The following is a 27,958-nucleotide window of genomic DNA, read 5'->3' on the forward strand; positions in this document are numbered from 1 at the left end:
TCATTTAGGTAATGGGCATAATTCAAATATAGAAACAGTTAAAGTTCCTGAGCTCTTTATATCATTTGGCTCTGAAGATGAACATGGTAAATGAACTGGGGCTGATCTCCTACGGACTTTGGAACAGAGCTCAGGAGGAATGTCAGTTTTCATGCATTTCCTTTTAAGATAGATACTGTTTACTCCCTTGAACTTCATTGCGGATGGGGACTTTTTCATCTGAGACTAAAAAAAATATAAAGTGGTTTCAAAGACTGTATAGCACTTCATCTCAAACACAGCCTGCCAGCTGCTGCATTTTATCTCAGTAGCGGTATGCAGAATTGGGGACAGAGGGAACTGCATCCTGCTATTGTTTGCACATGTGGACATTTGTAGTTTCTCATACATTAGCTCAGGTGTACAGTACCAAGTCATACAGGTAATGGTCACAAGTCTCCCCATAGTGAGCAATAGTTATTTAAGAGTAGTCTCAAGCTGCACCAGATGGAGGTCTAAATCTGGGAGGAATGTGGAAATGGCAACATTGTTCATGCAATACTTTATATTGCTATAATTTGCTACTACTAAATATTGGTTTTTTTGGTTCACTGCTAATTTTCTCACCTGTAAAAATTCAAATTTGCTGGGAAAGTGGGCAAACCTTTCTTATCCCTGCTTTACAAATGGAGAGAGTCAAGCAAAGAGAAACTGAGGGTGGGACTGGGAACTGTTTGGTTGGAGTTTGGTGCTTCTGTCCCTAGAACATGCTGATACCATTTGTGATGCCACTAATTCATACCTTTGATTTCATGCCTCTCAGCTGGTGCATCCTACTCAGCAGGAATAATATGCTTCATGTTTTGAGCCAGGTCTTCAGTAGGTGGAGACCACTGGTATTAATGGAGCTTCATCTCTCTGTGTGTCAGCAGCCTGTCCAGATGCAGCCAAGAGCTTGGCTCAGAGTGGAGGGAGGGTCTTTCTTTATTTTTCAGTTTGGAAGCTCTGCTGGTACCTCTGGATCTCCAGAGGAGTATTTCTGCACAGTGAACTCAAACATCCACATGCTACTTCTGTTAACTGAGCAGACTCCTCTTCTCTCTTGCCAGGTATCCCTCCAAATATTTCACCTCTCACCTCCCCATGCCATTCACCGGTTCAGGGGAGCCCTGCTGCAAGTCCTACAGGAAAAACATCTTCTGTGTCATTTCCAGACTCTACAGATACTGACACCAAGCAAGGCTTAAAGCCACATAAAGTCTTAACTTCTACTCAGAGTGCTCCAAGCGTGTCAGATCCCATTATCAGCTCCTCTGTTATTTGCAGCAGGTAAGACAGTAATTTGGTCTGTGCTGAAATCATTTCACGTTCTCCCCGCAAACGACTGACCCGTATACAAGATCCTTTAATTTGCTGCAGTGTTGTGTATTCATATTTCACCACATTTAAGCAGCACTCAGTGTGTGAGTAATTGTGTAGTTTGATGCTACACAGTGCTTTTAAAGTACAAGACAAGTTAACTACGTTCTCAGCTTTTACTTATGTCAGATACGTAGTCTAATCTATAAATTCTTTGTCTGTTAGTTGCAGATCTCCGAGTTTGATTTCATGTTAACACCTAGTGTTTCTCATGCCATGCTCTAAACATGAACAGTCACTTTAAGGTCACCTGTCAGGTCTTTCAAAATGGGCAATATCTGATGCAAGAATTTGACTACTAGGGTTTGAAAGCTGCTGTCCTATAGCCCTCTGATCAGTGTCTGACAAATGTGTTCCAGTAATACCTGAAGGCTGTGTTACAGTGGGCAGTCTCAGAATGGGCAAATTATATCCTCCTTAGGACAGAGTTGGGTTATGCAAAATTGGGATTTGTTTTCAGGAGCCAACTGCATTTGAGTTCTTCCTACTGCTGAAAGTCACAGTAACACAGTTTAGTTGCACATTTTAAGGTGTCTCGTTATTAGAGTATATAGACCTGCCCTGCAAAATCAGCGTTCAGAAAAAAGGGTGTTCTCTTCTCAAACAGGACTCATCTGATATTAAATTAGATTACAGGAGTTTGCAATATGTGTCCTGTTCAGAATAGTGGTAAATGTCAGTATTTAGAAGCCTGTTCTAGAGTTGCTTCAAAGTTACGTTACTCATTAGATGTTACTTCTGGTCATAGCCAGAGGACAGCGTGTCACTTGAGGCAATGTGTTAGGTTAAATGCTATAAAGTTTGACTATCTTTGGAAATAGTACTTAATTTCTGGCTTCAGAGTCATGTGACTTTGGCTGTGTCTCAATATGCTATGTGCAGGGCTAGAAGGTGGGAGTGAGAAACTCAAAACGGAGGCTGCAAATTTGCTCAAGAAAATCATGCTGACATGAGTTCAGGTTGGGATGCTGACAGGCTTCTAAAGCCATGGGTAGGTGTCTAAATAGAAATAAAGTGCTTTTCAGAGTTTTCAAAGATATTGCAAAACTGAGATTTGCACTGATTCATCTGAAATGAAACCTATGTTACATATAAAAAATATACCATAAACATGGTACTGTCCTGTTAAACTGTGTGTATATTACTATTTCAACAAAATATTGATCATTGTTTTAGCTAGTAACAGTTATCACTGGCAGTATCACATTAAAGAGAATAGTTATATAACAGTTACATTAAAATGACTAAAGTAATAAATAAAAAGCCCCTATCAACATTAAAATTGTTGTAAATAGTAATGAAATACATTTTCTACATATGCGTAGACTTTGTTTTCAGTGTAGTCAGTGGTAAAATGCTCATTAACTTTAATGTGGCTACTGTCCTGTTTGGTCTGTGTGGGTTGTATAGCATACTTAAGTTCATAATTTCCTTGTTCTTAAATGCTTAGATTATGTCAGCAGTGTAAATAATTACATTGTTGGCATAGGCTTTGTTGCTGACTATTTGAAACAAGCACATTATTTAAAATGCTATGGTGTAATTGCTGCTAATAGAAGTGGCATCCACTAATATTAATAAAGTCACTGTCCATTTACCCCTCACTGAAAATTTGTAAGCCTTATCACATTTCTAGCTATTAACATATAGAGACATCATATCCCCCATAGAAGCTGAACCAACAGCACATAAATAATGCCCCCCCTTACCAAAGTAAGCATAGTATAAAAAACTAAACAAACGAAATGGCTAAGACATACTGAGGGAATTGAATTAACAGACACTGGGAATAAATCTTTCAAACTTGGGCATTCACTGTGTAGATTGCTAGTCTTCATGGTATGCAGTCCTCTACATTTACTACCAAAAAGCTGCCTTTCTATAAAGCAATACCAAGTCAGCAAACCTCAACCAGGCAATAATAATAATAATAATAATAATAATAATAATAAAACACAAAGAAGAAATAAACTTTTGATGGATTCAATATTTTGAATCATATCCACTCAGGAGCTTTTTTACTTCATGCAAAGTGAGATGTGATAGGACAGCAGAGTTGTAGTAACAAGAATATATACCAGGCAGCGCAGTTAAAATAAATTTTAAATAATCACTATTGATTCTGCTCAACAAATGAGGCAGGGTTCCTGTAAAAAATATTATACAGTCTTGTGGTTAAAAACTATATTATGATGCATGAAGGGAATTGATTTAAAACTGCATAGGTAAGTTTACTTCTGATGGAGAGTCAATATCAAGTGTTCCACTAGGTAGTTTTTTAGATATAGTATTTTATGTGGACTGAACATACTAAATCAGTGTGAATTTGTGTATATTCTGGTACTCATAATAACACAAAAGCCATGTGGCATCACAACCAATGAAAGACTCTCTTCCTCTTATAACCTTTACTTTTTTCTTGCTAGCATTGACACTATGATTGTGTCCACAAGGATTGTGGAAGAGAGAAATTAATAGATTTTTTTTAATCTTGTTTATAAACCTGAGTGATAAAAGATTTATTTGTTTGGCAATGTGCCATGTGTATCATTATATACAGATTTGTGTTTTTATTTTAAATTCTTTTCAGGAATTGATGGCTTTTGCAGGGCATACCAAACTCCAGAAAATATTTTGGATGACCTTGCAAAACCATCAGGCCCAGGATTTCAGCCATTCTTGTATGGTGCACATACATTGCTGCAAAGTTCATAATATAAAGTCACACTGCTTTAAGTAATTTTATAATAGCTGCCCTGCAAGGACTGTTATAGGTAGGATATGCCACAAAATACTGAATCTAACCAGAGTAAGAGATTTTAAAATGCCTGTTTTTCATGGAAAGGTTTGCTAAATGGCTGCTAAATGATGTCTCAGATTTGTTAAATTCTCTTAAAGTTTTCATGCTATATTATTGTTCCTTCAGGCCCTGGATTCAATCATGTTGGAACATTGTAATTTGAGATGTTCCAGCTGGTACTGAATTTTTGTTCAGGGCTGAACGGAATCACACAGAAGGAATAAAGCATCGTAATGGAAAGGAAGAGCCAGTCATTTGGAAAGTCCTCAGTGGGGTTATCCTTCCCACAAGGGAAGGATATGCTGTTTTGGGAATGGTGAAGCAAACTGTTTGTCATGTTGTTCCATTGCTAAATGTTTGGATGCCAAATCACTCACTTCATTCTCTGTCCAAAACACCCCCTCGGTTCTGCTGTAGCTGCTATGTTGTTACTGAAGTAATGGCAACATACCTTTTCCCCTTATTAAAGAGGAACATGTGCAAGTGTCAGGCAAGAAAAGGAGAATAAATCCACTGCATGGCTGTATTCAGCTTGAATTAGATAAGATTCCATGGCACTCTGGTAAATTTTCATCATCATCTTTAATTCGTATTTATAGTGCAGTTGCTGTACAGAGCCAGTTTGCTTTTTGTACTGGTAAACTTAGTAAATACATTTTAAAAAATCACCTGGTATAGATTTACTTTTGGCAACACAAACCTAATGGAGATGGACAGTGAAGCCAAGGTATGAAGCTGTCTTCTTGCATTCCTAACTTCTGATAAAACTTCAGTTCATTCTTGTAATTTTGTCTTGAGAATGCACCGTGCACCAAAGCTTATATCGTATGACATAATCTTACACTGCCAGCAAGGAACAGTTTAGTGTAAGACTATCTAATATGCATGGTTCTTTATGTTGTGTATGTTTCTTAATGTTGTATTTCAGCTGTGGCAGACCCTATAACCAAATAGAAGCTAGTGATGGGACTCTAGACAGAGGTGATGGTACAACACACACCCTGAATAGAACAGGTAACTCTTCATTAATCACAAATCTCATTCTTTGGAATTTAGTAATGATTCATTGAAAGGGTAGATATGCCTCTCTCTTTTAAAAGAACTTATGAAGGTGAGACCACAGAAACTGTCTTTGAGGCTCCTTTCCTTTGTGCTTTTACAACACGTGCAAAATACTGTGGAAGAACAGAGTTGAAATATAAAGTAAATATGGTCTCTCCCTCATCTAACCGAGTCTCTTCAAATAATGATCCACAAAAATTTTCTGACTCTTCAATCCCTGATGCCATTTTTTGCACTCTGCAGGATATATACTTTAATGCCTTTGGACAGATTGTCTGACTTTAGACCCAGCCAAGCAGCACATATGTATTATGAGTCAGAGATCCTGTTGCTATACTCAGAAGGTCACAGGATGACTTTCATGCAATCCTCGCTGTTCACACAACCAGCTTTGTGATTTGTATTGCAGATGATCCTGCGCAAGCCACTTCTGACTATGAGACCAACAACAGTGACAGCAGCGACATTGTACAAAATGATGATGAGACAGACTGCTCCAAAGAACAGACGCGGAAGGGATCCGTTTGTAGGACGTACGCACCTGAGACCATCATCCTGCACCCCTTGATACCCCCTGAGGTAGCTTGTTTAAGCTCTACTCTCACCATGTACTCTGTATGCACTGAAGCACTGGAGAAAAAAAGAAAAAAAAAAACCACCCCAAGGCTGTCTAAAGATTGTGACCATGGTTTTAAGCAGCACGTGCTGCTTTAAGCACCAGTAGGCTCCTACCTCGTGATAGGAGGTTTGACTTTGCAGAATTTAAAGGACCCATTGAAACGTGTGGGAGATGCTAAGCACTGGCCACTTGTGAGACACTAACCATCTATTCTGATGACTAAATACAAGCTTATGGATCTGGCATTAGGCACTTACAAAATGCTTGGCTTCTGTGCTAACATTGCCTTTAAAGGGAATAGATTGGAAGGAAAAGAAATAATCATCGCAGTAGTACCAGCGTTATATATAGCCTTCCTGTTCAGCTACTTCAGCTTCTCAATGGCCTTGTAATCTTGGCTATATATATGCGGGTCCTTATTTTAAAATAAATTAACGCTTTTCAGAGGGTACCGTATGATATTATTGTCCTCATAAATCTTGAACATAAGGATATCACAGTGTGTTGAACATTGACAAGTGCTGGTCTTTTCATGACTCCTGAACTCAGCTGTAGGTTTGACTTAGGTGTAGAGGGAAAGCTGTTAAATTTTCCATACCCCACTGTACAACCGAATTAATAAATTTATGCTCCCATGAGCTCTTGTAAAATTTCTTGTAATCTGTCGAATTGGAGTTGGACATGATGAGAGAAGTCATTTTCTTTGAGACATTTTGGGTTTTACTCAATTGCTGTTTCTTAGCAATGATGAAATGTGAGGAAGTATACAGGGAGATGTAAGAAAAGAGGGGAATGCCCCCTATCTTTTATTTGCAGACCTTGAAAAACAGATATCTTTCAGTGTAAGAAGGGCAAGTTTTCCCTTGGAACATGCTCGGTTAGCCATGTTAGATTATAATGAATGGGTCCTGATGGTGAAGTAGCAACTGAACATTTTTCCCTCTGTACTGCAGCAAATTTTACAATGAAGAAGAATGCCTCCCTTGGAAATGAATGAATGATTCCCATGAATGAATATCTCTCATGGATAAATTCAGAGACTGATGTTTCATGTGCAGAATTTCCTATTCATTCAAGTGAAACAAATTATGAAGGAGAGGGACTAACTTCAGGGCTGGTAGAAATGGGGACATCTCCACTGAGCTGTGTAAAGTACCATCGGCTTACAGCCAATGTTAATCTGTCATTAGTTTCTAAGAGCCTGAATTTTTGTATGAGATGCTTCATAGAACTAAAATTTCTCTTTATTTTGATTTGTGGCATAGGACAAACCTATACTTGCTCCTGAGCCTCTGGTTATGGACAACTTGGACTCCCTGATGGAGCAACTAAACAGCTGGAATTTCCCAATCTTTGATCTGGTGGAAAAAATTGGAAAGAAATGTGGTCGGATTCTCAGTCAGGTAAGAAGTATATCTTGTCTGAGATGACTGGATAGATTACTGACACATTTAGACAAAGCAGTGTTAGGCCTGTTGTCCTCATAAACTGGTCGTCTGATGAATTATGATCCCTGCCACCCAGTTCAAAACTGGCAATATGAACTTTTTCTCATTAAACTTTGTACTCTTTTACCATCTTTTTTATTTTAAAATGTGAGAGAAAAAGTACACATCTATTTGGCCTGCTGTATCTCCAGCAATGAGTTTAGGTAAACCTTTCTAAATATTCTCTCCTACCTGCAGGAGCTGCTGTCACCCATTACCAAACACTTCGTGACAGGATTTCTCATGGGTCCAACGGGGTTAAACAGTAAAAATATTCAGTTGATGCAGAAAATGCAGAAAATACATTTTGATACAGAAAATACATTTTGTCCTTTTCTCTCCTAGAGAATTCAGTCAGGCTGTGCAAGAAAGTAAGGTTTCTGGAAGGAGGAAAAAACATTGTCCCTTCTATGTTCCCTCACCTTTGAAGAGTCAGCATTTTCATAGTAAATTCAGATCTGATTTAGATAGGGAAGACCAATTTACTATCAATCAGGCTGCGAGAACCAACTAGTCTTTCTTTTTCAACTACCTGCTTTTCATTCGCTTATATGTGTTGAATGCAGATACTGACACAGCCCTTATTTACCCGGCATGATTGATGTCGCTTTCATAATCACTTTCTTGGCTGAACTTTCTGCTCTGTTGTTCCCCTCTTCCTGGCACACTGACAAATCAGCCATTTTTTCTTATAGAAAAATAAAAGCTTATTAAACAGAAAAAGCGAGTAATTATATTTAGGGATGGGAGAAAAAAAAGCACACAGGAATCTGAATGATTTTTACAGAGCAATATGCAATGATAAGTGCTGGAAAGAAGTGAATATGTTAATTGGCATGAGGTGGGACAGTTACACTAACCTTTCTCTGTCAGGCAGATCTCAGTGCCACAAGCTCCAGAAAATGCTATATCAAATCTTGGTCCCTTGGTGGTTAACCATTATACAGCTACATTCAATTATCCAGTGGTCAACCAGGAAAACCACTGCATGAATTCAGATTTATTCTGTGGTTTGCCTTTTTATCATTCTGGAGATTGGCAAGTAACATCTATATTTACCCAGCCTTCCAGCTCTCTAGGTTAATTCTAGGGAAATAAGCCAACTACAGCTAGATGCGGGTATGGATATAAATGGTTTTGCAGTAGATGTGAGCATGAGATAAAAATGTGCTTCTAAATCTTCTTGATCATGTTTTTCCTAACAAACAGCAAAGCACATTGCAAAGTCATAAATGAAGCATAAGGAAAAACAGAGGTAACACACAGGCATTTTTCCTGTGGCATAACCAACACTTTGGATGACCCAAAATTTCTTCTGGTTTTACATGGCTACTTCCATAGGTTTTAATCATTTTACATGGTTGCATGGAATGCTAAACATCTCTGGTCAACTCTTCTGTGCTGCACTCAGTTTGCAGTAAAGCTCCACATTTAGTTTCCCCACATCTGTTTTTTGCACACGTTCTGGGCCCTGTATCAGTTTTGCAGTAGCACAAAATGAGACCTATGAAATAAATGGAGAATTTTTAATAAATACTATTTGTGATCAAAATTCAATTTTCTGTAACAGCTGTTTGTAATAATCCTCACTCCCCAAGAGCAGAATGTTAACAAGTTCAACTTTGTTCTTAGAATAAAGATCATTCCATTAGTTCTTTCCCCCACCTACTCAGATGTTCCTAGTAAAATTGTTTTCAGAAGTAAGAAAACTGAAATAAATAAATCTTTTTCTTCAACTCAAGTATTGTCTTTTTGTTGTGTAATTTTTATACCCTGGGATATTCTCAACAAAGAAAAACTAAAGCTCTAGTGATTTCTTCTCTGCTTTTTGCCATTACATGGACTCATCCATTAAAAAATAAGTAAATTAACAAGCTGAATTAACTATGTATGCCTTGCTAGATTAAATTTATGAGATGGAACAAAGAGGAGTTGACATGTGCCTCTAGGGAAACATTCAGTTTAGAAAGCAAATGCTGGCTTAGTGTCTTTAAAGCTGTTTGAGATGTCTGTTTCTGCCTTTTGGAAAGTTAAATTGATTTAGACATATAAAAAGACCCCAAACAAGTCAGCAGCCGTAACAGCATTTGTGCAAACTACAGTGGAAAGCACTCTAAATGTGGCACTAACAAATATGCATAATAGGGGCTAGAAAAGGATTTACGTATCAGTTTAATTTCAGAAAAGAGCAGCAAAATCTCTCCAGCAGAGGCTGATGCTTCACAAGAGACCATGAAGTTAGATTATATCTTCATTCGCACTTAGTACTATTCTTATATCTCCTTTAAAAAATAAAACCTGCAAAAGAGAAACTCATTTGATTTGAAAAGGAAGCAGTGAATAAGGAGTGCATAAAAGAATAGGCCAAAGTCAAGGGCTCTTCCTGCCTTTTATTACTGGGCTTATAGAGGGCCCAAATGCTGGTGGTGCTCCTGCACTCTTGGTACCTGAGCAGCATTGAGACGGGGCATCGTAGCTGTGTGTGTGTGCAGGTTCCTGAGTGGTGTCGAGGAATATTTGGTCATCTCGTCATCATGCATTGACCTCTGCAGAGAGGAACTGCAGCCTTCAAAGGAGGGAGGTCTGGGGATGCTTGCAGCGTGAGCTGTGATATTCACAGTGACCCTTGCAAGTAGTGACATTTGTTAGAGGGGAAGACTGGGCACTTTAAGTGGCAAGCCCTTATCTGAGGGCTTCATTATTGCCAGAAAGTCATGCAATTTGAGCACAGCCGTATTTACGGAGTGCTGTAGAAGCTGCCACGCTTACCACATTTTCTGTTTGTTCAGTCGCCCTTATCTTCTGCTGCAAGTGTTTCCTTCATATCCTCGCTGGCTCTTCAGTTGCCTGGGCCTGGCTGTGGACTGTATGCTTTCACAGTGGAAAATCTATTTTGCCTATAACTGGAATGTATGCAGCCATCAGACCTCAGCCTTCATTGTCCCACGAGTAACGAGCCTGAGAAGCCACACAGAGCAGACAACCGAAACGCACCCTTGCAGAAAGAAGGAAGAAAAGAAAGAAAAGAGCTGAAACAAGGAGTGCAAGATGGTTGCCTGCAAACTATGAGTTAGGAACTACTAACCTAAACTATTGTGCATGTGTCCTCTGAAAAGAGCCATTTCTGTGTGCCTGTAATACTAAAGAGATGAGCTACATATGAATAACAGTTTCCATTTTTAAAAAAGCTGCCACTAGAAACCATTCAGGAGGAGCATTTATTCTTGCTCTGGCAGCACAGCTGGAAGTGCACTGGATGGTACTGCTGAAGAGTTGATGAAGCAACATACAATTTGGGGAAGAAGAATTTTAAAGGATAAAAGCATTTAAAAATGGTTAATTTAAATCAATGAATACCAAAATTGCATTTTTTTTTAAACCAAAGAGCTCAGTTACTTGACTTCCAGGAAGACATGAATGTCCATTTTTTTCCCTCTTTCTGACCTTCTGTTACCCCTTTCCTCCTCATCATTGTTAAGAAAGAGAGAAAGAAAGAAAACTACACAAATGTCTAAATGACTTGTTTGGCTGTTTATCCTTTCTCATGGCCATGGAGAATAATGCCATTTTACTCCAAGCCATGGGGAAGAGCTATCATTCATATCCATCACAGTCAGCTTCACTTCTTTTCCACTGTTGTGGATCCTTCCCATCTGAATGTGTTGAAAATCCAAAGGGGAATAAAAACATGCTTCTATGACATGAATGCTTTAAAGTATCTGTCTGATATTGGTAGTGTAGATCAGTAAATTTTGGTCCTGCAGAATAATAGTTTTCTGCTTCCTCTTTTATACAGGGACATTTTTCTAGAAATGTGAAGCTTACCATTCAGAGATCTAAAACTAGAGTCTTTCTGTAGCCATATATTTGAATCCTGGCAGATTTAATTCGGCCGTGGTTCCAGATAAGCAAACAGAATTCTTTGTAGTTCCTAATCCAAATTATGCTTAAAGTCAGTCTCTTGGCTCTGCCTTGAGGCAGGAGGATCCCATGGCATTTTGACAGAGCAAAGCTTTGCCTTGCGCAGGCCCTGACACTTCCCCCCCGCCCCCCATCTATGAAATGCCACGTACTGTTTCTCCCTTGGGCTGTCTCCCTCCTGCTTTGTAGGCTGCATCTCAGCAGTGCAGTCAGTGCACAGGAGCATATGCTCTGCACGGGGATGCTCTTTATGAAATCTGAGGCCCCATCTGAGCAGGTGACCTGCCCAGTTCAACTGCAGTTATTCCTGTTGGGCATAAAGACAAGTGCAGTGGATTTTCCCCTACAAAGGTTTGGCCTCACCCCTTTGTGCAACACAATTTCACCACCTCCTCCTGGTGCAGTATAATTCTGTTCTCCGTGGAGAGCTAGTTACAGGTACTTGCTGCAAGTCTCTGGACGTATGGAGAGCAGGAGAGTCCTATGTTTTTGCCACTGTGGCTAAGTATTTTAAAGATGTCTTTGTTCTTTCCTGGAGTTATGGTTTTTGTAAAGTTCTGTAAGTACACTTTTCAAAAGTGCCAGAGTCCTGTTGCACATCAGTTCCCTTTGCAAAAGGGAAATCATACTCATGAGTCATTTGGCCATTAAAAAAAAAATTATCATGGTAATACATATAAAATATGATGCTCTCTCTCCACTTCCATTTTCCTTCCTGTGGTTTTTGCACAGGAAAGAAATACACTGTGGGGAATAAAAGCAAAGAGAAGTAGTGGAGACATATACAGAAGAAAATTAGGATGTGACTGTTGAGCAAAGAAAGTGGAGAACAGCAGAATGCAAAAGTTGAGAGAGTTGGAATAACAGGTAAAGAGGCCTTTGAGGCAGTGGGACGTTTTTCCCAGTCAGGAACAACCCTATATGCTTTTTTTTAGTCTTTCATTGTCAGGTTGCAGGGGAAAAGGGAATGGTGGGTCATTTCTCACTTAAGAATAACATGTCTCCTCCCAGCTCCTTCAGGAAGGTGTTTTCTGTCCTGTTTAAGCCTGACATTACCTGGTAATTTTAACAGTTGCCTTGACCACTTCACGTCCCATCCACCTGCTAGTAATTATCTTAAAATATGTAGAGGTGCTCTATGCAGATTTCTGATACCCATCAAAATGCTGGCTAGCAGGAAAGGCTACTAAGGGCTTCCTAAGCATACGCTGACTCACATTTGCTGTCTTGAAGCTTGCAAATAACATAATGGATAAAAAGGGGAGACTTCTCTTATTCTCAAAAAATTATTGCATAGCTTGTCTTATTCAAATTCTTATTTCAAAGAGGGATGTTCCTATGTGTACAGCATCAGTTTCTTCTCTGGAATAGTTTTTTTCCAGGCTCATGTCTTTAGAGCACTGTAATTCAGTAGTTCCTTTACTATAAAGAGCTTTTCTTTTATGGCCAGCAGCAGTGGCCACAAAGAGAAATTACCACCAGCAGCGATTTTTCTGACCGCATTGCCAGCAGCACTTACATGATTACAACAGTAACAGAAATAAGAGCTGGAGCCACCAGCAGGATCACAAGTGGCAGATCTGTTATTCGAGGGGAATCCTGGATGTTGTCAGAAACCACACTCAACCTGTCTCTGCAGCATCATTGCCTGTTGTAGTGCTTTGCCCAAAATGGTTCACATGCACGTTCTTCCTGGAGGAAATGCCTAGGAGGGGCAAGAAAACAAAGGATGATTCAGGCTGAAAATTCACATCCATTTTTTTTAAATTACTGTAAGAATCCACAGTGGCAGGACATTTGAAGCTTCAGTTCATTAAACTTTGTGTGCCACTCACAGGTGCCAGTCTATATATACATTACAGAGAAAGAAAAGACTCTGGATAGCCATTTGATTTTTACTGAGGTGTGAAATCAAGTAACAGGATTTGTAACTCTTTCTTTTCAGTATAACACTCATCATTCCAAGTATGCTTTAAATTGTTTGGCTCCAAACAGATCATTACCAGGCAGATGGCATCAAAAGTACAGAAACAGCAGTAAATGAATAAAAAAGCTGAAGGGCTTCAGGGTCCAATTTGAGAAAGAAGGGAAAAGGTCATACAGTAATTTTACTATGTCCAGTTGTTTCGGTTGTGAAGTTCAAGCAGGTTTTCAGCCTCTTCCATTTTACAGTGGCCACTACCTATGTTTGTGAGCCGCCACTACCTATGTTTGTGAGCCCTCATGTCTCCTGGAGCCCCCTCCGTATCTCATCACATCCTCGCTTCTGATGCATCCTCTCCTGAATATCCACAATCCTCCTCTCATGCGTAAACACTTCAACCAGCTCTGTTTCCTAAGCCACTTGCTCTACGAAATCCTGGCAGAAAACTAGCTTTTGTCATTTCACTTCCAAAAACTGGGGGAGGGAAAGGAGATAACATGTAGGATCCACATGCTTTTCTCCTTTTGTAAGCTATTTTGTCCTTCCTCTACCTGTTCCCAGCTTTTTCTGGGAATTGAATTGACTCATGGATGCTCCTTGGAGAAATCTGTGGGGAAGTTTTTCTGCAGAGGGGATACTAAGGACCTCTGGGTATCTTCCTTTATGTGTGGCTGCTTATGAGGTGCTTGCAAAATATGGGGGACCCGTATGTCTAACTGGAAGAGAAGAACATCTGGAAGGGTGTAATGAAGGAATGAGAAGAATTGTTTGGTACTAATAGCCTGTATAACTTCATCTCTATAGAAATGAAAATAGCTGCTGCTATGGCTGGATCAGATGATGTTCTTGAGAAAAATACTACCAGGAAAGCGGGTTTTCACAGGATGATTAGACAGAATATTCTTCATATCTGTATTTTTTTGATTCTTTCTGGTCTATTTAGCAGGATGTTGGTTTTGCTTTTTTTGCAGGTTTCATACAGGCTTTTTGAAGACATGGGGCTATTTGAAACCTTTAAAATTCCAGTGAGGGAGTTTATGAACTACTTTCATGCCTTGGAATGTGGATACCGAGAGATACCTTGTAAGTAAAAATTCCCAACAGATAATGGTGTTTCCTCAAAGTTCAGAGTGTTATCCACACACTTTTTATTGAAGCCTTTCTTCTCTCTAGTTACAGGAGCTGCTTTCTCTTTCAAGAGCTGCCTTTTTTTTTTCCTTAACATGTTCTGTGTCTTGAATCCTATATCCTTAACTTCTGAGGATATATTCCTCACAGTTAACACACCAAACTGTTTCAGAAAGCAGTGGTGCAAAGTCTAAATAAAGCGAATATCAAAAAGTGGTGACTGAAATGCTCAGTAGCAATAACTCACTGTACTCAATGCTTGAAAGCATACATGCTTATACACGCTTTCTTGTGCACTATGAGAAGAATATTTCTCCTGATTTTTTTTCTGCCACATCACATAGATGGCTCTGTAGTCAGAGGCTGGCATTGCATCCCAGCTTCACGTAGCTTTTTTTCATTGCATTTAACGTTTTATGCCATTTAATAATAATCCATGGCAAATTCTATGCAAGCCTGGAAGCATGTAAAGCTACTAGAGGTACGAAGAGCTGTTTCCTGATGATGTGCCTATTCCTGATGATGTGAGTATGCCCCGCTGCCCCAACTGGGATTTGTTGAAATATTTCCCCTTTCAGAGACTTGGATTTGGTACACACTAGCAGTACTGTGCTTCCAAAGGAGACAGGCTTTGTAAAGCAGGATAAAAATGCCACGGAGATGAGTGCATCCTGTTAGACTTCTGTGACTACGGTTAGGCTGGTATTTCACAGTGTGAACCATTTATTCACTGGAAAACCTGGTTTCAATCATCCCAGAAGTATTTACTAATTCAAATCAAATTTACCAAACCGCTTCAACTGCAAAGGACTTTATTTGTTTTTTTTCTTTCAGGAGAAGGGAGGGGGATAGTTCCCCTTTTAACTGGCATTTAATGCATATCTTGAGGAATATGGACACCCTGTTTCAGTGTTCTCCCATCTCCCAGAAAAATTTCTGAAATATTGGCTTAATAAACCATGTTATCTTTCTCTCTCTCTCTCTCTTAAAATAGTTAAATACAAATTGGAACAGCTACAGTGGGAGGAATTGAAGGAAAACTACCTCAGAATGCCCTCCAGCCAGGTGGTTTGGACTCTCTTCTGGGAAAATGAGAGACCCAATTTCAAATCCTCCCTTGTGTTTGAATCTGAGCAGGGATTTGTAGTATCAGATTATAGCCTGAGGGGTTATAGGTGGATGTCCCACAGACTGTCCTACCAGAGCTGTTCCGCTTTAACACTTAACTATTCATAGAGTCTCAGGAATTTTTGTGAATCTAGCCCTTCATTTCCTTGGCTTTTCTTACAAATGTTTCATTTTAGTCAAGTGGAATATTTTGTCTAATACAAAATTAAATTTCCTTCCAGTTTTTCATTTCTGTGAAGGGGTAAATAACCAAAACAAATTGCTGGGACTGCACCAGTTTTTTCTTCTAGTTGCTGCACTGAAAAATCAATTATTCACACAAAACTAATTGTGACTATCCCAGTTGGATTGAATTAGTACAGATTTCATAGGAGGCTCATCCAGCCCTTTCCCCAGTGAAAAGCATCAGACCCTTATGCATGGCCATCCTCTAGGTTTTGCATGGGGAGATTACTTTCTCAGCAGAGATGTTTTCAGTACTTAGAGAAAGGCCGGGGGAGAGGAGATTCCATGCTTATTTTACTTCCTTCTTTCAAAAAATATCCATTCCTATGCTGCTCACTGTTCTGCTGTTAAGCTAATGGCCGCAAACACGTATCACAGGAAGTAGACTGCAGGGTCAGCAAGATGGCCAAGACCTCCTCTGCCAGGGCCTTGGATATCCAGGCCAGCTGCTGGTGCTGCACTGACGGCAGGGCTTAGAAACATGGGATCACCAGCACTGCTCCAGAGGGGGCAAGCGGCTGTTCCCAGGAGACACAGTCCTTACCCATCCCCTAGCAGTGGCAAGTGTGCGAATCTGGCTCTCTAGGGTGCTTTCTCCATCCCAGCTCTTCAGATTAGCAGCCTTGTGTTTAGCTAGTCACTGTAGAAGATACCTGTGCTGTGCTCTGCCCCAAATTAGCCTGAATCACAGACTGAAACCTCTGTCCTTCAGTGATTTTACCTGAGATGAGCATTCGTCCTGGTGCAGCTTTTTCAGCATCATGCTTGCTCTTGCCTGTGTGTGTCTGGATGATGCTTTGTGCTGAACTAGTTTGGGATCCTGTCCAGTCAGTTGTGTTGACTGTGGGATAACTTACCCAGCCTTGAGGGATTTGGTGGGAAGAGCCTTGAAGGAATTTTTACCTCTCATTTCTGCAAAGAGAGCTCGCAGTGGGCCAGATTACAGGAGCCAGGACCTAAACTCTTATCTCTGGCCAGAAAGCTCCAGAAAGAACCTGATTTAACTGTGCATAGTGCACACATCCTGAGTTTGATTTTGCAATATGGCCACTAGCACAGCAGCTAAATTTGCTCACGTAGAGTAAGGTAAGTGTTACCTGACTTATTTTTATAAGTTGGATGAAATGTGGCTACTGAAGTGGATGGTTTTTTTCCATTGATTTTATTTGAACCAGAGGTTAACAGTGCATGTTCCCCACCACCACCCCATGGCATTCAACTAGCAAAAGACAAGCACTGGAGTGAGGGAATGGAGCTGGTAGCATTGATCAGATTACTTGTTTCTTTGCAATATTTCCTATACTGCATATATCGCTGCTTCTCTGCTGTTTTTCTCTTTCTTGACTGGGATAAGACATATTGTTGAAATTGCTTTCATCTTACTAATAAATGGAAAGCTGAGCATTTACAGAAAACATGAAAACAGCTGTTTTTCATGCTTGTGATGGTGTTTGATTTATATCTGCTCAATTGCCTGCCATGTAGTACCCACTAGATGGTGCTGATTTCCCTCTGTTAGAAGTATCCTTAATGTTTGGTCATTTGCTTTGTATCGCAGATCACAACAGAACCCACGCAACTGATGTTCTACATGCTGTTTGGTACCTTACTACTCAGTCCATCCCGGGACTCCCAACTGTGATTAATGATCATGGGTCAGCAAGCGATTCAGGTATATTTTAATGTGCAAATGCCTCTGTTGTATTTTTAAATCTTTTGTCATGAAATTTGCTGGAAGAAAAACAATAATGGAGGTTTATGTGCAGTAATTGTTGTTATGAAGACTTTTAAATTCAGTAGCATGTTGCATGTTTGTATAACTTTGAAGAGAACGGAATTGATCCTCCGAAGCCTAATAATTCACTTTTAAAAATGTGTGGGTGCAAGTCTCCTGTCTTTGTGGTCATCCGTAATAGCCAGTGTTTACTCTCATTTGCTTTTTACAATGCCTTTTCTTCTAAGAAGCTATATTAGTGGTGCTTTGTAACACTGCTCCAGAAGCAGTGCGGACTCTCAGATTTTCAAACCCTTCATTGTTTTACTGTTACAAAACCACTTGGGATGTGCAGAGAGTGACACGCACATCCAAGTGCTTGGCAGTGTTGTGGAGGGTTCCTTTGCCATTCCTTACTGTCTCTAAACTGAGAGGCTTATCACCTTGCAGCTTACAACTAGTTTGATAGACCAGCTTGTCCGCTGTTTTATGAGTGCTCCATATAGGAAACTCTTCTTCTTGTACCTTGCTATTTACTCCCCCAGGGTGAGCTGTAGCAACTAGAGGACCTGTCTATATTTTGTGGGCGTTCTGAGGGAGTTACTGAAATAGTAGGATTTTATTCCACAGAGAACATTTCTCCTGCTTTTTCAGTGGTGTTTGTGTGGCATATGCATATCATTTGTGAAACACTTAGGGATGTTTTGGTGGGAAAGGGTTTTATTGCTGGGAAATTTTGTCAGTGATCATTGCAAGGTTTGTTGGAAGCTCTGGAGGTGAGGTGAGGTGGGCTGAGTGAAGGGGGTTGAGTTTTGGTTTAGTTTGGTATATGTTACTTGAAAGACACTTGTTCACTTGCGTGCAAGATCCATTCTAGCAGACTAAACTTGCAACACATCTCTGTGTCTGCTTCTGACAGGGGCAAGTTCAAGTTGATTCAATAAGAGGCTCTTAAGAGGATTATCAGCAAAAATGCAAAGCCAAGACCTTTGGGTTGGAAAGCATGTACCTGTACCAATTGAATTAATAAATGCTAATCCATAACACTGACTGTTAGTGTCTCATAGACTAATCTATATGGTGGAGCAATTAGAGGAAGAAGTGGGAAGATTGAGTGACCCACAAAGCTCCAGCATGGCCATCAATTCATGGCTTATTGTCAGTAGCTGATAAAACTTAAGTAGTTTGAGAACAGGCACTGCTGGATGGCTGGAAACTCCCTGGTAGGATCTGAGGTTGTTTCTTTCCAATCACATGCAAAATTGTACTGGAAAATGTGCACAGTATCAGAAAGCATTCATTCAGGTTGGGATGTGTTTATTCTTTGGTTGTGCATTCACTCCAGCTCCTTTTGCTTCACTGCTCCTACCTGTTTTGATAAGTCACTGAAAAAGTGGTAAGGAATTTTTCTATTTATTTAATTATTTCTGCTCAGATTCTGACAGTGGGATCACTCATGGCCATATGGGCTATGTGTTTTCGAAGACATACACACCGACAGATGACAACTACGGATGCCTAGCTGGCAACATCCCTGCCCTCGAGTTGATGGCTCTTTATGTTGCTGCAGCCATGCATGATTACGATCATCCAGGAAGGACTAATGCCTTTTTGGTAGCAACCAGTGCTCCTCAGGTAAATAAATCCTGGGCAATGTTCCTATTAAGTTTGGAAGGTCTTTGATAACAGCTTCTCACTGCCAGTGTTTCCTGCGGCTTGCCTGAAGCACAGCTAAGAGGTGTTCTACCAAGTATTGTGAAGCAGCATATTAAAGTGACAGGAAATAATCACTTAACTTGGGAATTACTCGTTAAGAGTTTCCTTACACACTGTCACCACCCTCAGTTATTGGAGGTATTAAGAAAGGTGTTGATAAAATGTCGTAGTGAATAAAAAACTGATGTTCTGCTGGCTGATCTGGAATCCTTAACCATTTGTGAAATAAGGAAAGAATTGTTCTACCCAGCAAGGCTCAGAAAGTTAGAAACAAAGAGAACACCTGTATAGTTGACAATGCACCATGCAAATGAATCTATACATGGTCTTACTACATTTTCTGTTGTTCCTACAGTAAATGAGCAGCTGCAGTCTTTTATGAATATATCTTTACATATGCCTCTATAGGGAAAAAAAATCATCTCAGTTTTATAAAGGGAGAACTGATGTTTACCTAAGATTACATAGAAACTGCTGCCAATGCTGGCAGTTGAACTTAGCAATTCTGAGTCACTGTTTATTGGCTTAATTATGAGATCATCTTTCCTTATCTTACATAGCTGACTTGCCTGCCTTCAGCATACTGTGTTGAAAAAGATTTCCATGGACAAGAAAAGAAAAAACATGGTTTAATGGGGAGAAGTTGGGTAGGGATGCAGAATACCCAGATTCACCCCGCAGCTTGGACCCAGACTTCCTCTCTCTCCAAGAGCAAGTAACCTGACCTTGCTCTGCCTCAGTTTCACTCTGTAAAGTGATAGCAATACTTCTAAACCTTGCAATATCTTTGTGTGATTGAGAACCCAGCTAGGACTGAGATACTCCAGCTAGGTAAATAGGCAGACAGAAGACATATTCTATCCTTAAATCTATTTTAAGAAATAAGTACTATGGCTTTGCAGTTGCAAAAATCAACAAGGGAAGTTAGATGATTAGCTGTCATGCACTACCCTAGTTTGAAAATTAATTAATGGACAATCTTCACATTTTTCTTGCATTTCTTTTAAATTTGGTACTGCCTGAAATTTGCAGGACTTGTTTTCAGTATCTGATTTCTTTGATATTTTTTCACCACAAGTAGTATCAGCTTTCAGTAATGGTAAAGTGCTGCTGAACTAAAAACCTGCCTTCAGGAACAGGGCCCAGGTAGCAGAATACATCTGTCTCAGATGTTTACTGTGCAGTTAGGCAAGACAGACTGTAAAGCTGAGCTGCTTCAGTAACCTAGTCTCTGGGATAAAAAATAGTGATGTCTCTAGATGACCAAAAAAAAGTTAATTGAAAAGTAATGAAGCAAGTCTTACCACTTGAATGTTTATGTACATATTTGTATAAAAACTTATAAAATTTATATCTATTTTACATAGAAACATATTTCCAAAAACATTTCTTTCCATCAATCAAATAGTCAAGAGACTGAATGGTGCTGGTGTGGAAAGATTTCCTGGATTGTTGTTGTCCCCTCAAGTCCATTTTCTAGGTATTTCTTTAATGTAGTTTCTAAAAGAAAGTTCCATCATTATCAGAGTTATGCCTCTTGGCTTGTTAAAGATTTAGCCAATTTTAGATTTTACTGTTGAGAAATCTGTCAGGTTGAGTATATGTTACATAACACAGTCCGTGTTAGTAATGAGATTAGTTCTAAGAAACAGTGAAGTACTACATTTTGTAATACTGATTATACTACACATATACATACAACACACTTATATTTTATTAGCCATTCACCTATGGGCAGAAACAGATTAACTTATTGTCATATAATGCAGTTCAGTCATATGACACGGACTTCTGCTATTAGTCCTGCCAAAATCACATCTTAAAACTTGGGTAAATATTTACCAAAAAAAAAAAATCAACTGAACCTCTCTCATCCGTTATCCCCATGTCATTCTTATTTCTATGTTGCAGTATTTCCTTTGCTAAGAGGTTTCTTAGCTTTTAATTGCGTATGTTCCTGTTGCAGGCTGTGCTGTACAATGACCGCTCTGTTTTGGAGAACCACCACGCAGCAGCTGCCTGGAACCTGTTCATGTCCCGGCCAGAGTACAACTTCTTAGTCAACCTCGACCACGTGGAATTCAAGCATTTCCGCTTCCTTGTCATTGAGGCAATTTTGGCTACTGACCTGAAGAAACACTTTGATTTTGTTGCCAGATTCAATGCCAAGGTAACAAGATCGGTTTGGGTTTCTGGTGTACAATGAGAAAAGTTCACAGGGCTTGGTAACATCACAGAGAAAAGACTGAAGAAGCTGCTGTGTTGCTCTTTCTCCCGAATGTACTTTCTGCTGCTGTGAAATGTTCTGTTCAGTATTAATATGGTACTTTTGCTTTTGCTAGTTAGTTATTTAAACTTAGTGGAACATATATATTATATATTTAGTTTTTTCCGGCACTGGTTTAAGACAGGATCTGCTGTCCTCTTGATAACATACAAAATGAGGCAGATGTGGGAGCATACAGGCACTATCATTCCTACACGCTGTAGAGCTTCTCTGTCTGCTTCCCATGAGCTCAACCACATCAGAGCAGAAGGGACTGAGTAGGGGAAAGCTGATATTACTGGGAGGAGGAAGCAGATAGAAAAAATTACTCTGCTTGTTCTTTCAGAAGGAGATTAGAGTAAAAACCCTGTTGTGTGAAAACTGCAGCTTTCATGGTGATTTCAGTAGTCAGCTGCCTTTTTTACCTGGCACCACAAGGTAACATAGGAAGCTATGTTACCAAGCTTCCATAATGTCTAATTATTTACTGTATATTTTATCAGTTTAATCCTACTGTTGTATTAGAAAAGCACAGAAATCATATCAAATATATATCAAATTCAAATATATATCAAATATATATCAAATTCAAATTTCAAATGCAATGGAAGGATGATCTTTCTGTCCCACTTGGTTTCAAATGGGTAACCCTCTGAGAAAAGTCACTAAAGATCTTACCTGCACACTCCATTCAGTGAGTATAAAATCACAACACTGTGAGCCTGTTCTGAAAAATGTTTGTATCATTTCTATGTAATTTATTGGAAATCACCAGCTATCAAGTTACTTTATTGAACTCCATCATCCCTCAAAGCTGTAGGTATGTTACCTAGATGATACAATGATACCTTCTTTGGAGCTGGCACTGCTTTCTTCATTTTTGTATAACACCAAGCACAGTTCTAGTCCTGGACTGAGACCTTCTAGCTGTTTTAGTGACATAAAAGAATGTTTTCTTGTGGTATTGCTTAGGATGGACCCGTATCCTGAAATTTTGAAGCCCCAGAATGTATGGCTGGTTTTGTTTTTCATTTCCCTGTAACATATCTCTCTTTGTCGGGTTCAAAGGAGCTGTAAAGAAAGGCCTTAAATTATGGTCCAGAGAAGACTGTGAAGGTCTGAGCACTCCTGCTAGTCATGCCCCCTAACTCCCTGGTGATACCAGAGTGGTTTCTTTAGGTCTTAATTTGAAACACTGAGACCATTTTCATACCACCTAATTTTCTCTCAAAGCATTAAATGTATTGGCAGATTGTCACCCGTCAGGGCTACAATGACAATAAAAGGCAGTGAATTTAGGCTGTTTGAAGCCTTTGGATTTGACAGCTTCAATCAAAACCTTCCCTTCCGTGAGCTTCAGTTAGCAATGAAAAAAGACAAGCTAAACCAGTGATTGCTGTGGCTTTGTCAGAGAGACAAACTGTCTTAACTGTGGAAATGGACAAGTTGGACCAGCTGTAAATACAAAGTACTAGGCATAAATTGGGGATATTGAAAATTAACTGACAGCAGTAAAGACTGATATCACTGACCACTTGGAAATAAGGTCATTGAATCCTGGCACTGCCCTGTGAAGGGAGTAGCAGCCTGGTAGAAATGTGCAATCTGGAAAATTAAGAATTGCAGAATTTAAGACGTGGCCTTTTAAGACTGGAGTGTTGTTCATCCGTTGCTGTTTATCTTATATCTGTGGGCTTAGCAGATCATAAACTCTGCTCCTAGATCTTCTGGGATTGTTGGAGGACTCCTGGGAACTCTCTAAGGAGAGTGGTGCCTGCTGCTGCTGGGAAAGGGTAGCTATAGGAGGCTGTGACTTCTAGCAAGCTCTGGGAGCTTCTGATGAGCTCTGTTGATCAGATAGTCCTGATCAGAGGGTGCTTTGAGCTTTTGTTCCAGCTGACTCCTGATTAGGGAGGGCCAAGCACCCTTTCAGCAGGTACTAAGGAGACACCTATATAACTGCTGGGTGCAGCAATGGAGGTGGCCAACAGATGCAGCAGTTGGCACAGGTGGGGGCTAGAGAGGACAGTGTCCCCATGCTCAGCAATGATGGTGACACACCACAGGGCACGATCTCCAGCACCCACCAGAGCAACAGTCCCTATAACACCGGAAGCCTCGACCCAGGGTGAGCTCCAGAGGGAGGGCACAGCCCTGCAGGTCTGGAGCTGCAGGGAGGGCCTGGTGCCTCTTGCTGAGGCTGGGACAGAGGGAGATGGTCTCCTTACCTACAGGAGATATGTGCTGGTGGATGATCTGTGTCACTAAGTGAAGGAGTAGCAGGAGGAGGGCAGCAGACTGCAGCATCAGAGATAATGAAAAGGGGATTGGCTGGATCTTCTCAGAGACCCTGCAGGTACAAGGGGAGTCTCAACCCCCAGCTGTACCGAAGAAGGGGCAGCAGAATCTGTTGAGGAATGGAGACTCCCATCATAGTCAAGGCTGGAAATCTGTGACTTCTGGCACCAGGAGGATGGCTCATGCTCCACATGCGGATCTCATGCAGAGCAGGTTCAGTGCCTTGGCAGCAGAGGAGGGGCTGGAAGCTCCCATCAGATGAAGCATCGGTGCTGGTTGAGCCTGAGCCACACAGCAGCAGCAGCAGGAAGCAACAAATGGTAGCAGTGGGACACTGCCTGCACATTTTATTGGGGGAGTAATGGGAAGTATGGGAAGAACAGAGAGAAGGGAAAAAAATAGAGAGTCCTTTCAGACATACTGTGCTCAAATGGGGAAATAAGCTTGTTAACATCCATCTTCATGGTCTGTAATTAAATCAGCGTGGCATTTGCTGATAATGTATCTTCGCAGGCAAATAAGGTGGTAACCTCTTGGAAAATGGTATAGAAAGCTTGCATTTGTTTGTTTTCCTGATAGTGCTTTCAAACAGGTGCAGTATTTGCTAAATATCAGTTTCTCATAATTAACCTCAATGCTCATTATTTTTCACTTATTTTTCTTTTTCTGTATTGATCTACAGATAATTGTAAATTTCAACCTTGAGGTAGCTCACCTGCTTACATCTGTGATTTTTGTTAAGTACTTAAATATACTGTAAGATATCCCAGGGCAGAATTTCCTCTGTGGACACATCCTTTTACCCAGGATGGCTGTCATGGTTTTCCTCTTTCTTTCTGCTAGGTGAATGATGATGTTGGAATTGACTGGACTAACGAGAATGACCGCTTGCTGGTTTGCCAAATGTGCATCAAACTGGCTGACATCAATGGGCCTGCAAAATGCAAAGATTTGCATCTGCAGTGGACAGAAGGCATTGTCAATGAGTTTTATGAACAGGTAAATAAACCGATGTCCAAGGTGGTATTTGCTGGTTCCTGGTTTGCCTGTGCAATACAGTTCTTGAATGTGCTAGTGTTAGTGATGAGTGAAAATCACAGAGAATAGGGCTGAAAGGGACACCTAAAGTTCGACTAGTCCATCCTTTTGCTGGATCAGCTGTACCATGGCCATGTTGGACTGAAGCTTCTGATGTGTCCGTAAAGACCTCCCGTGATGGGGTTCCTACAGCCTTCTGCAGTCTTCACTGTTCCAGTCTGGTACTATCTTTACCATGGACAGGGAGAACAGGTTGTTCCTTTCCTCATTTTTCTGTTGGTATGTCATCATGTCTGCCTTTCAGTCTTCTGTAGTGTAAACCATCTTTTTATCCTTCCTTGTACATCATGTTTTTTAGAGATCTGGTAATTCTTATCACTCTCCTCTGCAGTGACTCTAGGTGGCATATGGTTTTACCGATAAGTAGTCTCCAAAACTGGACAGAACAACCTCTTTGATTATCAGAACAGACCAGAATTGATTTAGCTATGGGCCATGCTCCCATTCAGCACACAAAACCCTTATGTACTGAGCACCAGTTTATCACAAAATGATCACGATCTGTTCCTTACACCTTGATTCTAACTCATACTTTATTTTTTAAGACTATACTTTCAGCTTTCAGGTTTTTCAGTTGAGCTGCACTAATTGTGCAAGGTTCAGCTGATGGTAGCACGAGGGAAGAGAACAGCCATAGATTGATTTGCAAAGACCTGGGAATACGGCCAACCCCTGGTGCTTTCTTGCCAGGTATAAAGGAACCCTTAATTCAGCCTTTCTCATTAGAACCTATTTAGCACTGCCAAATGCAGGAGACAGGGCCGTTCCTACACTATTCCTCTGTTTCCTGAGTGGGAAAGGTTTTTGAACATGCTGGTTAGATAAAACTCCATGTCCTGTCTTTTCAAGAGGAAGCTAGCAGGCTAAATCAGTGAGCCAGAAACCTCACAGTCTTCCTGGGGAGGCTAGACAGTACCTTGAAGTTACAAGCTAATCCCTGTAGGTTTTCATGATGATCATAGTGTGTGTGTGCCAATGCAAGCAAACAAAATCTGCTAATCAGGTATGTGATATGACTCTCCTTGGATCCAGCATAACTAATATCAGAGGACAGTAAGTGCTCCAGTACATTGATATCATCAAAGTATCTGACAGTGAACTCTGAATCAAGCCTGGGGGGAAAATAGAGGCGTTACCTATTCCACAGTAAGAATCTGTTTTGGGATAGCGTTATTCTCCATCAGTCAGAAAGGTGTGCTATTCAATGTTTTAATGCTCTTAGAAGCTGTTGTAAAATGCTGTTGGGAATGATCTTTCTCATAATCCTGTAAGTAATAATAAAATAAATAAATTTGAAATTTATCCTCTGTGCAAATTCTAATTCAGAATAATACATTTGCTGTCCTTATTAATGGCATTCATTTTGGCATGGGAATTATGTACAAATGTGTTTGAACTCTTGGCTTGCAACTTCCAAGAGATTGGGTAGTCAGTATAACATATTAGGGATTTCTTTCAATGCAAGACGTGTTCACTGTATTGAGAAAACAGTATGTCCTCATGGGTTCCCTGTTTTTTTGTGTGTGTGACGTGTTGCCATACTGACAGGATCTGAAACAGAGAACATTGCCTTCCTAGAACTTCTGACATTAAAGACAATAAGCTATATTCTTAACTGATTAAACCTAGATGAAAATCTGATTTTTCCATAATATAAAATGCTATGAGAGGTTTGTCAGATCATCTTCGCCATGCTTTTAATTATAGAATTCTTTTCTGAGTAGAGAAGGTATTCTTTTCTTGTTTTTAAAAAAGGAAAATTTTATGGGAAGTATGAATTTCCCCAGAATTTTTGTAATCAAAATAGCATACATATGTATGTTTGATCTATGCTGTGAAAATAATATCTTTCTTGAATTTCCTTTAATAAACACCCATTCCTTTGAAGAATTTGACTCCCATATAAATAACAGCCCTTATTAAAAATGTATAGCATATTAACATTCAAAATCTTGTGCCATATTGTTACAGTATGTTTCCCTTTTTTCCTCCACATGGTCAGCATCCTTATTTGAAGAGAGGCTATTAGACATATATTAAAAAGAATCAAAAAATGTACTGCAAAATGTTTCACATAATAAATCATTTTTAACTGAACATGAAAAAAGAACTTGTAAACATTTCAGTAGTCAACTTTCTTCCCTCTACTGACAACTCGCAACCATGAAACCTCAGATATGTTACTGTGAAGAGAGAGCTGCCATCTTTTCTTAATTTGCTTGCTATCTCAAGAATGGATGGCATGCTTCAGTGTTTTCTTAACACTGACATTCACGTTTGATGATTGAGCAATATATTTTTGGGTAGATTACTATAAAAATAAGAAAACACAAGGAAGTGAGACACTTGTGGTACATGCTTCAAAATTACCTCTTATTTTTTGTGCTTCTCAGATATCAACAGGGTGTTGACTCAGATACATTATCCATGATTTTTGGAAAATCTATGTTACTAGGAAATAAATTCAGGCAATTTATAACTTCATGGAAACTGAGAATAACTGTACAAATTCTAATCTACTTTCTCAAGTGCAGTTCTCTATGTTGCATTAACATCTTCATTTTCATAACTGGCTTGAGTTTTGATTTTTTTACTTGGGGAAGAGGGCATCCAGTCTTAACATGTCTAATCCTCTAAAAACTCCACTGATATCACTAGACCTTTGCTTTGATGGGGGTGAATAAGAACATCAAAATTCATTCTGCATGAAAGCTTAACCTTCTTTTTGATCATAAGAGGAGAGAGAGAAGAGTATGCCTGTATCTCCCTTATGCCCCAAGAAAAGATAGCAAAGAGGTTTGTGGGAAGATTTTCTGCTTCTGAATCACCCCTGCTTTGATGAATCATTTCAATTTTCCTGGGAAACAGATGAATAGATATGACCCAAAGTCAAGGAGCGTTCTCCTTGTTATTATGTATTGTAAGGACAAAATTCATAAGAAAACTAGTTCAGTGAAATAGCCCTTGCTCAGAACAGTTCAGTTGAGCTAACAGTCACAAAATCTGAAGTTACTTTTATAAACGATATGGAGCAAGAAAACATTTGTTTTCAGACTTCCACAATTACGGTGTAAAATATAGGGCAGGAAGGTAGGCATCATTTTGTATCAAATTCTTGATATTGGTAGTGAGTCCTCTTAGAAGAAAAGAGCTGTAATTCTGATTAATCATTTA

At 39.8% G+C, this 27,958-nt stretch overlaps 1 protein-coding gene across 6 annotated transcripts in view; it reads left to right on the forward strand.

Moving 5' to 3' along the window:
• Positions 1–27,958, forward strand: part of PDE3A (phosphodiesterase 3A) — a 259,714-nt gene that overhangs the window by 217,653 nt on the left and 14,103 nt on the right. For all 6 annotated transcript variants that reach the window (XM_064515780.1, XM_064515783.1, XM_064515787.1 and 3 more), the window contains 9 exons: positions 1,089–1,308; positions 5,127–5,212; positions 5,670–5,839; positions 7,145–7,282; positions 14,183–14,294; positions 17,251–17,364; positions 18,842–19,041; positions 21,089–21,292; positions 24,530–24,685. In XM_064515780.1, the coding sequence (XP_064371850.1) occupies positions 1,089–1,308; positions 5,127–5,212; positions 5,670–5,839; positions 7,145–7,282; positions 14,183–14,294; positions 17,251–17,364; positions 18,842–19,041; positions 21,089–21,292; positions 24,530–24,685 (1,400 nt within the window). The remainder of the gene's footprint in view (positions 1–1,088; positions 1,309–5,126; positions 5,213–5,669; positions 5,840–7,144; positions 7,283–14,182; positions 14,295–17,250; positions 17,365–18,841; positions 19,042–21,088; positions 21,293–24,529; positions 24,686–27,958) is intronic.

Source organism: Dromaius novaehollandiae, chromosome 1 (assembly GCF_036370855.1).
Source record: "Dromaius novaehollandiae isolate bDroNov1 chromosome 1, bDroNov1.hap1, whole genome shotgun sequence".
NCBI classification, from domain to species: domain Eukaryota; kingdom Metazoa; phylum Chordata; class Aves; order Casuariiformes; family Dromaiidae; genus Dromaius; species Dromaius novaehollandiae.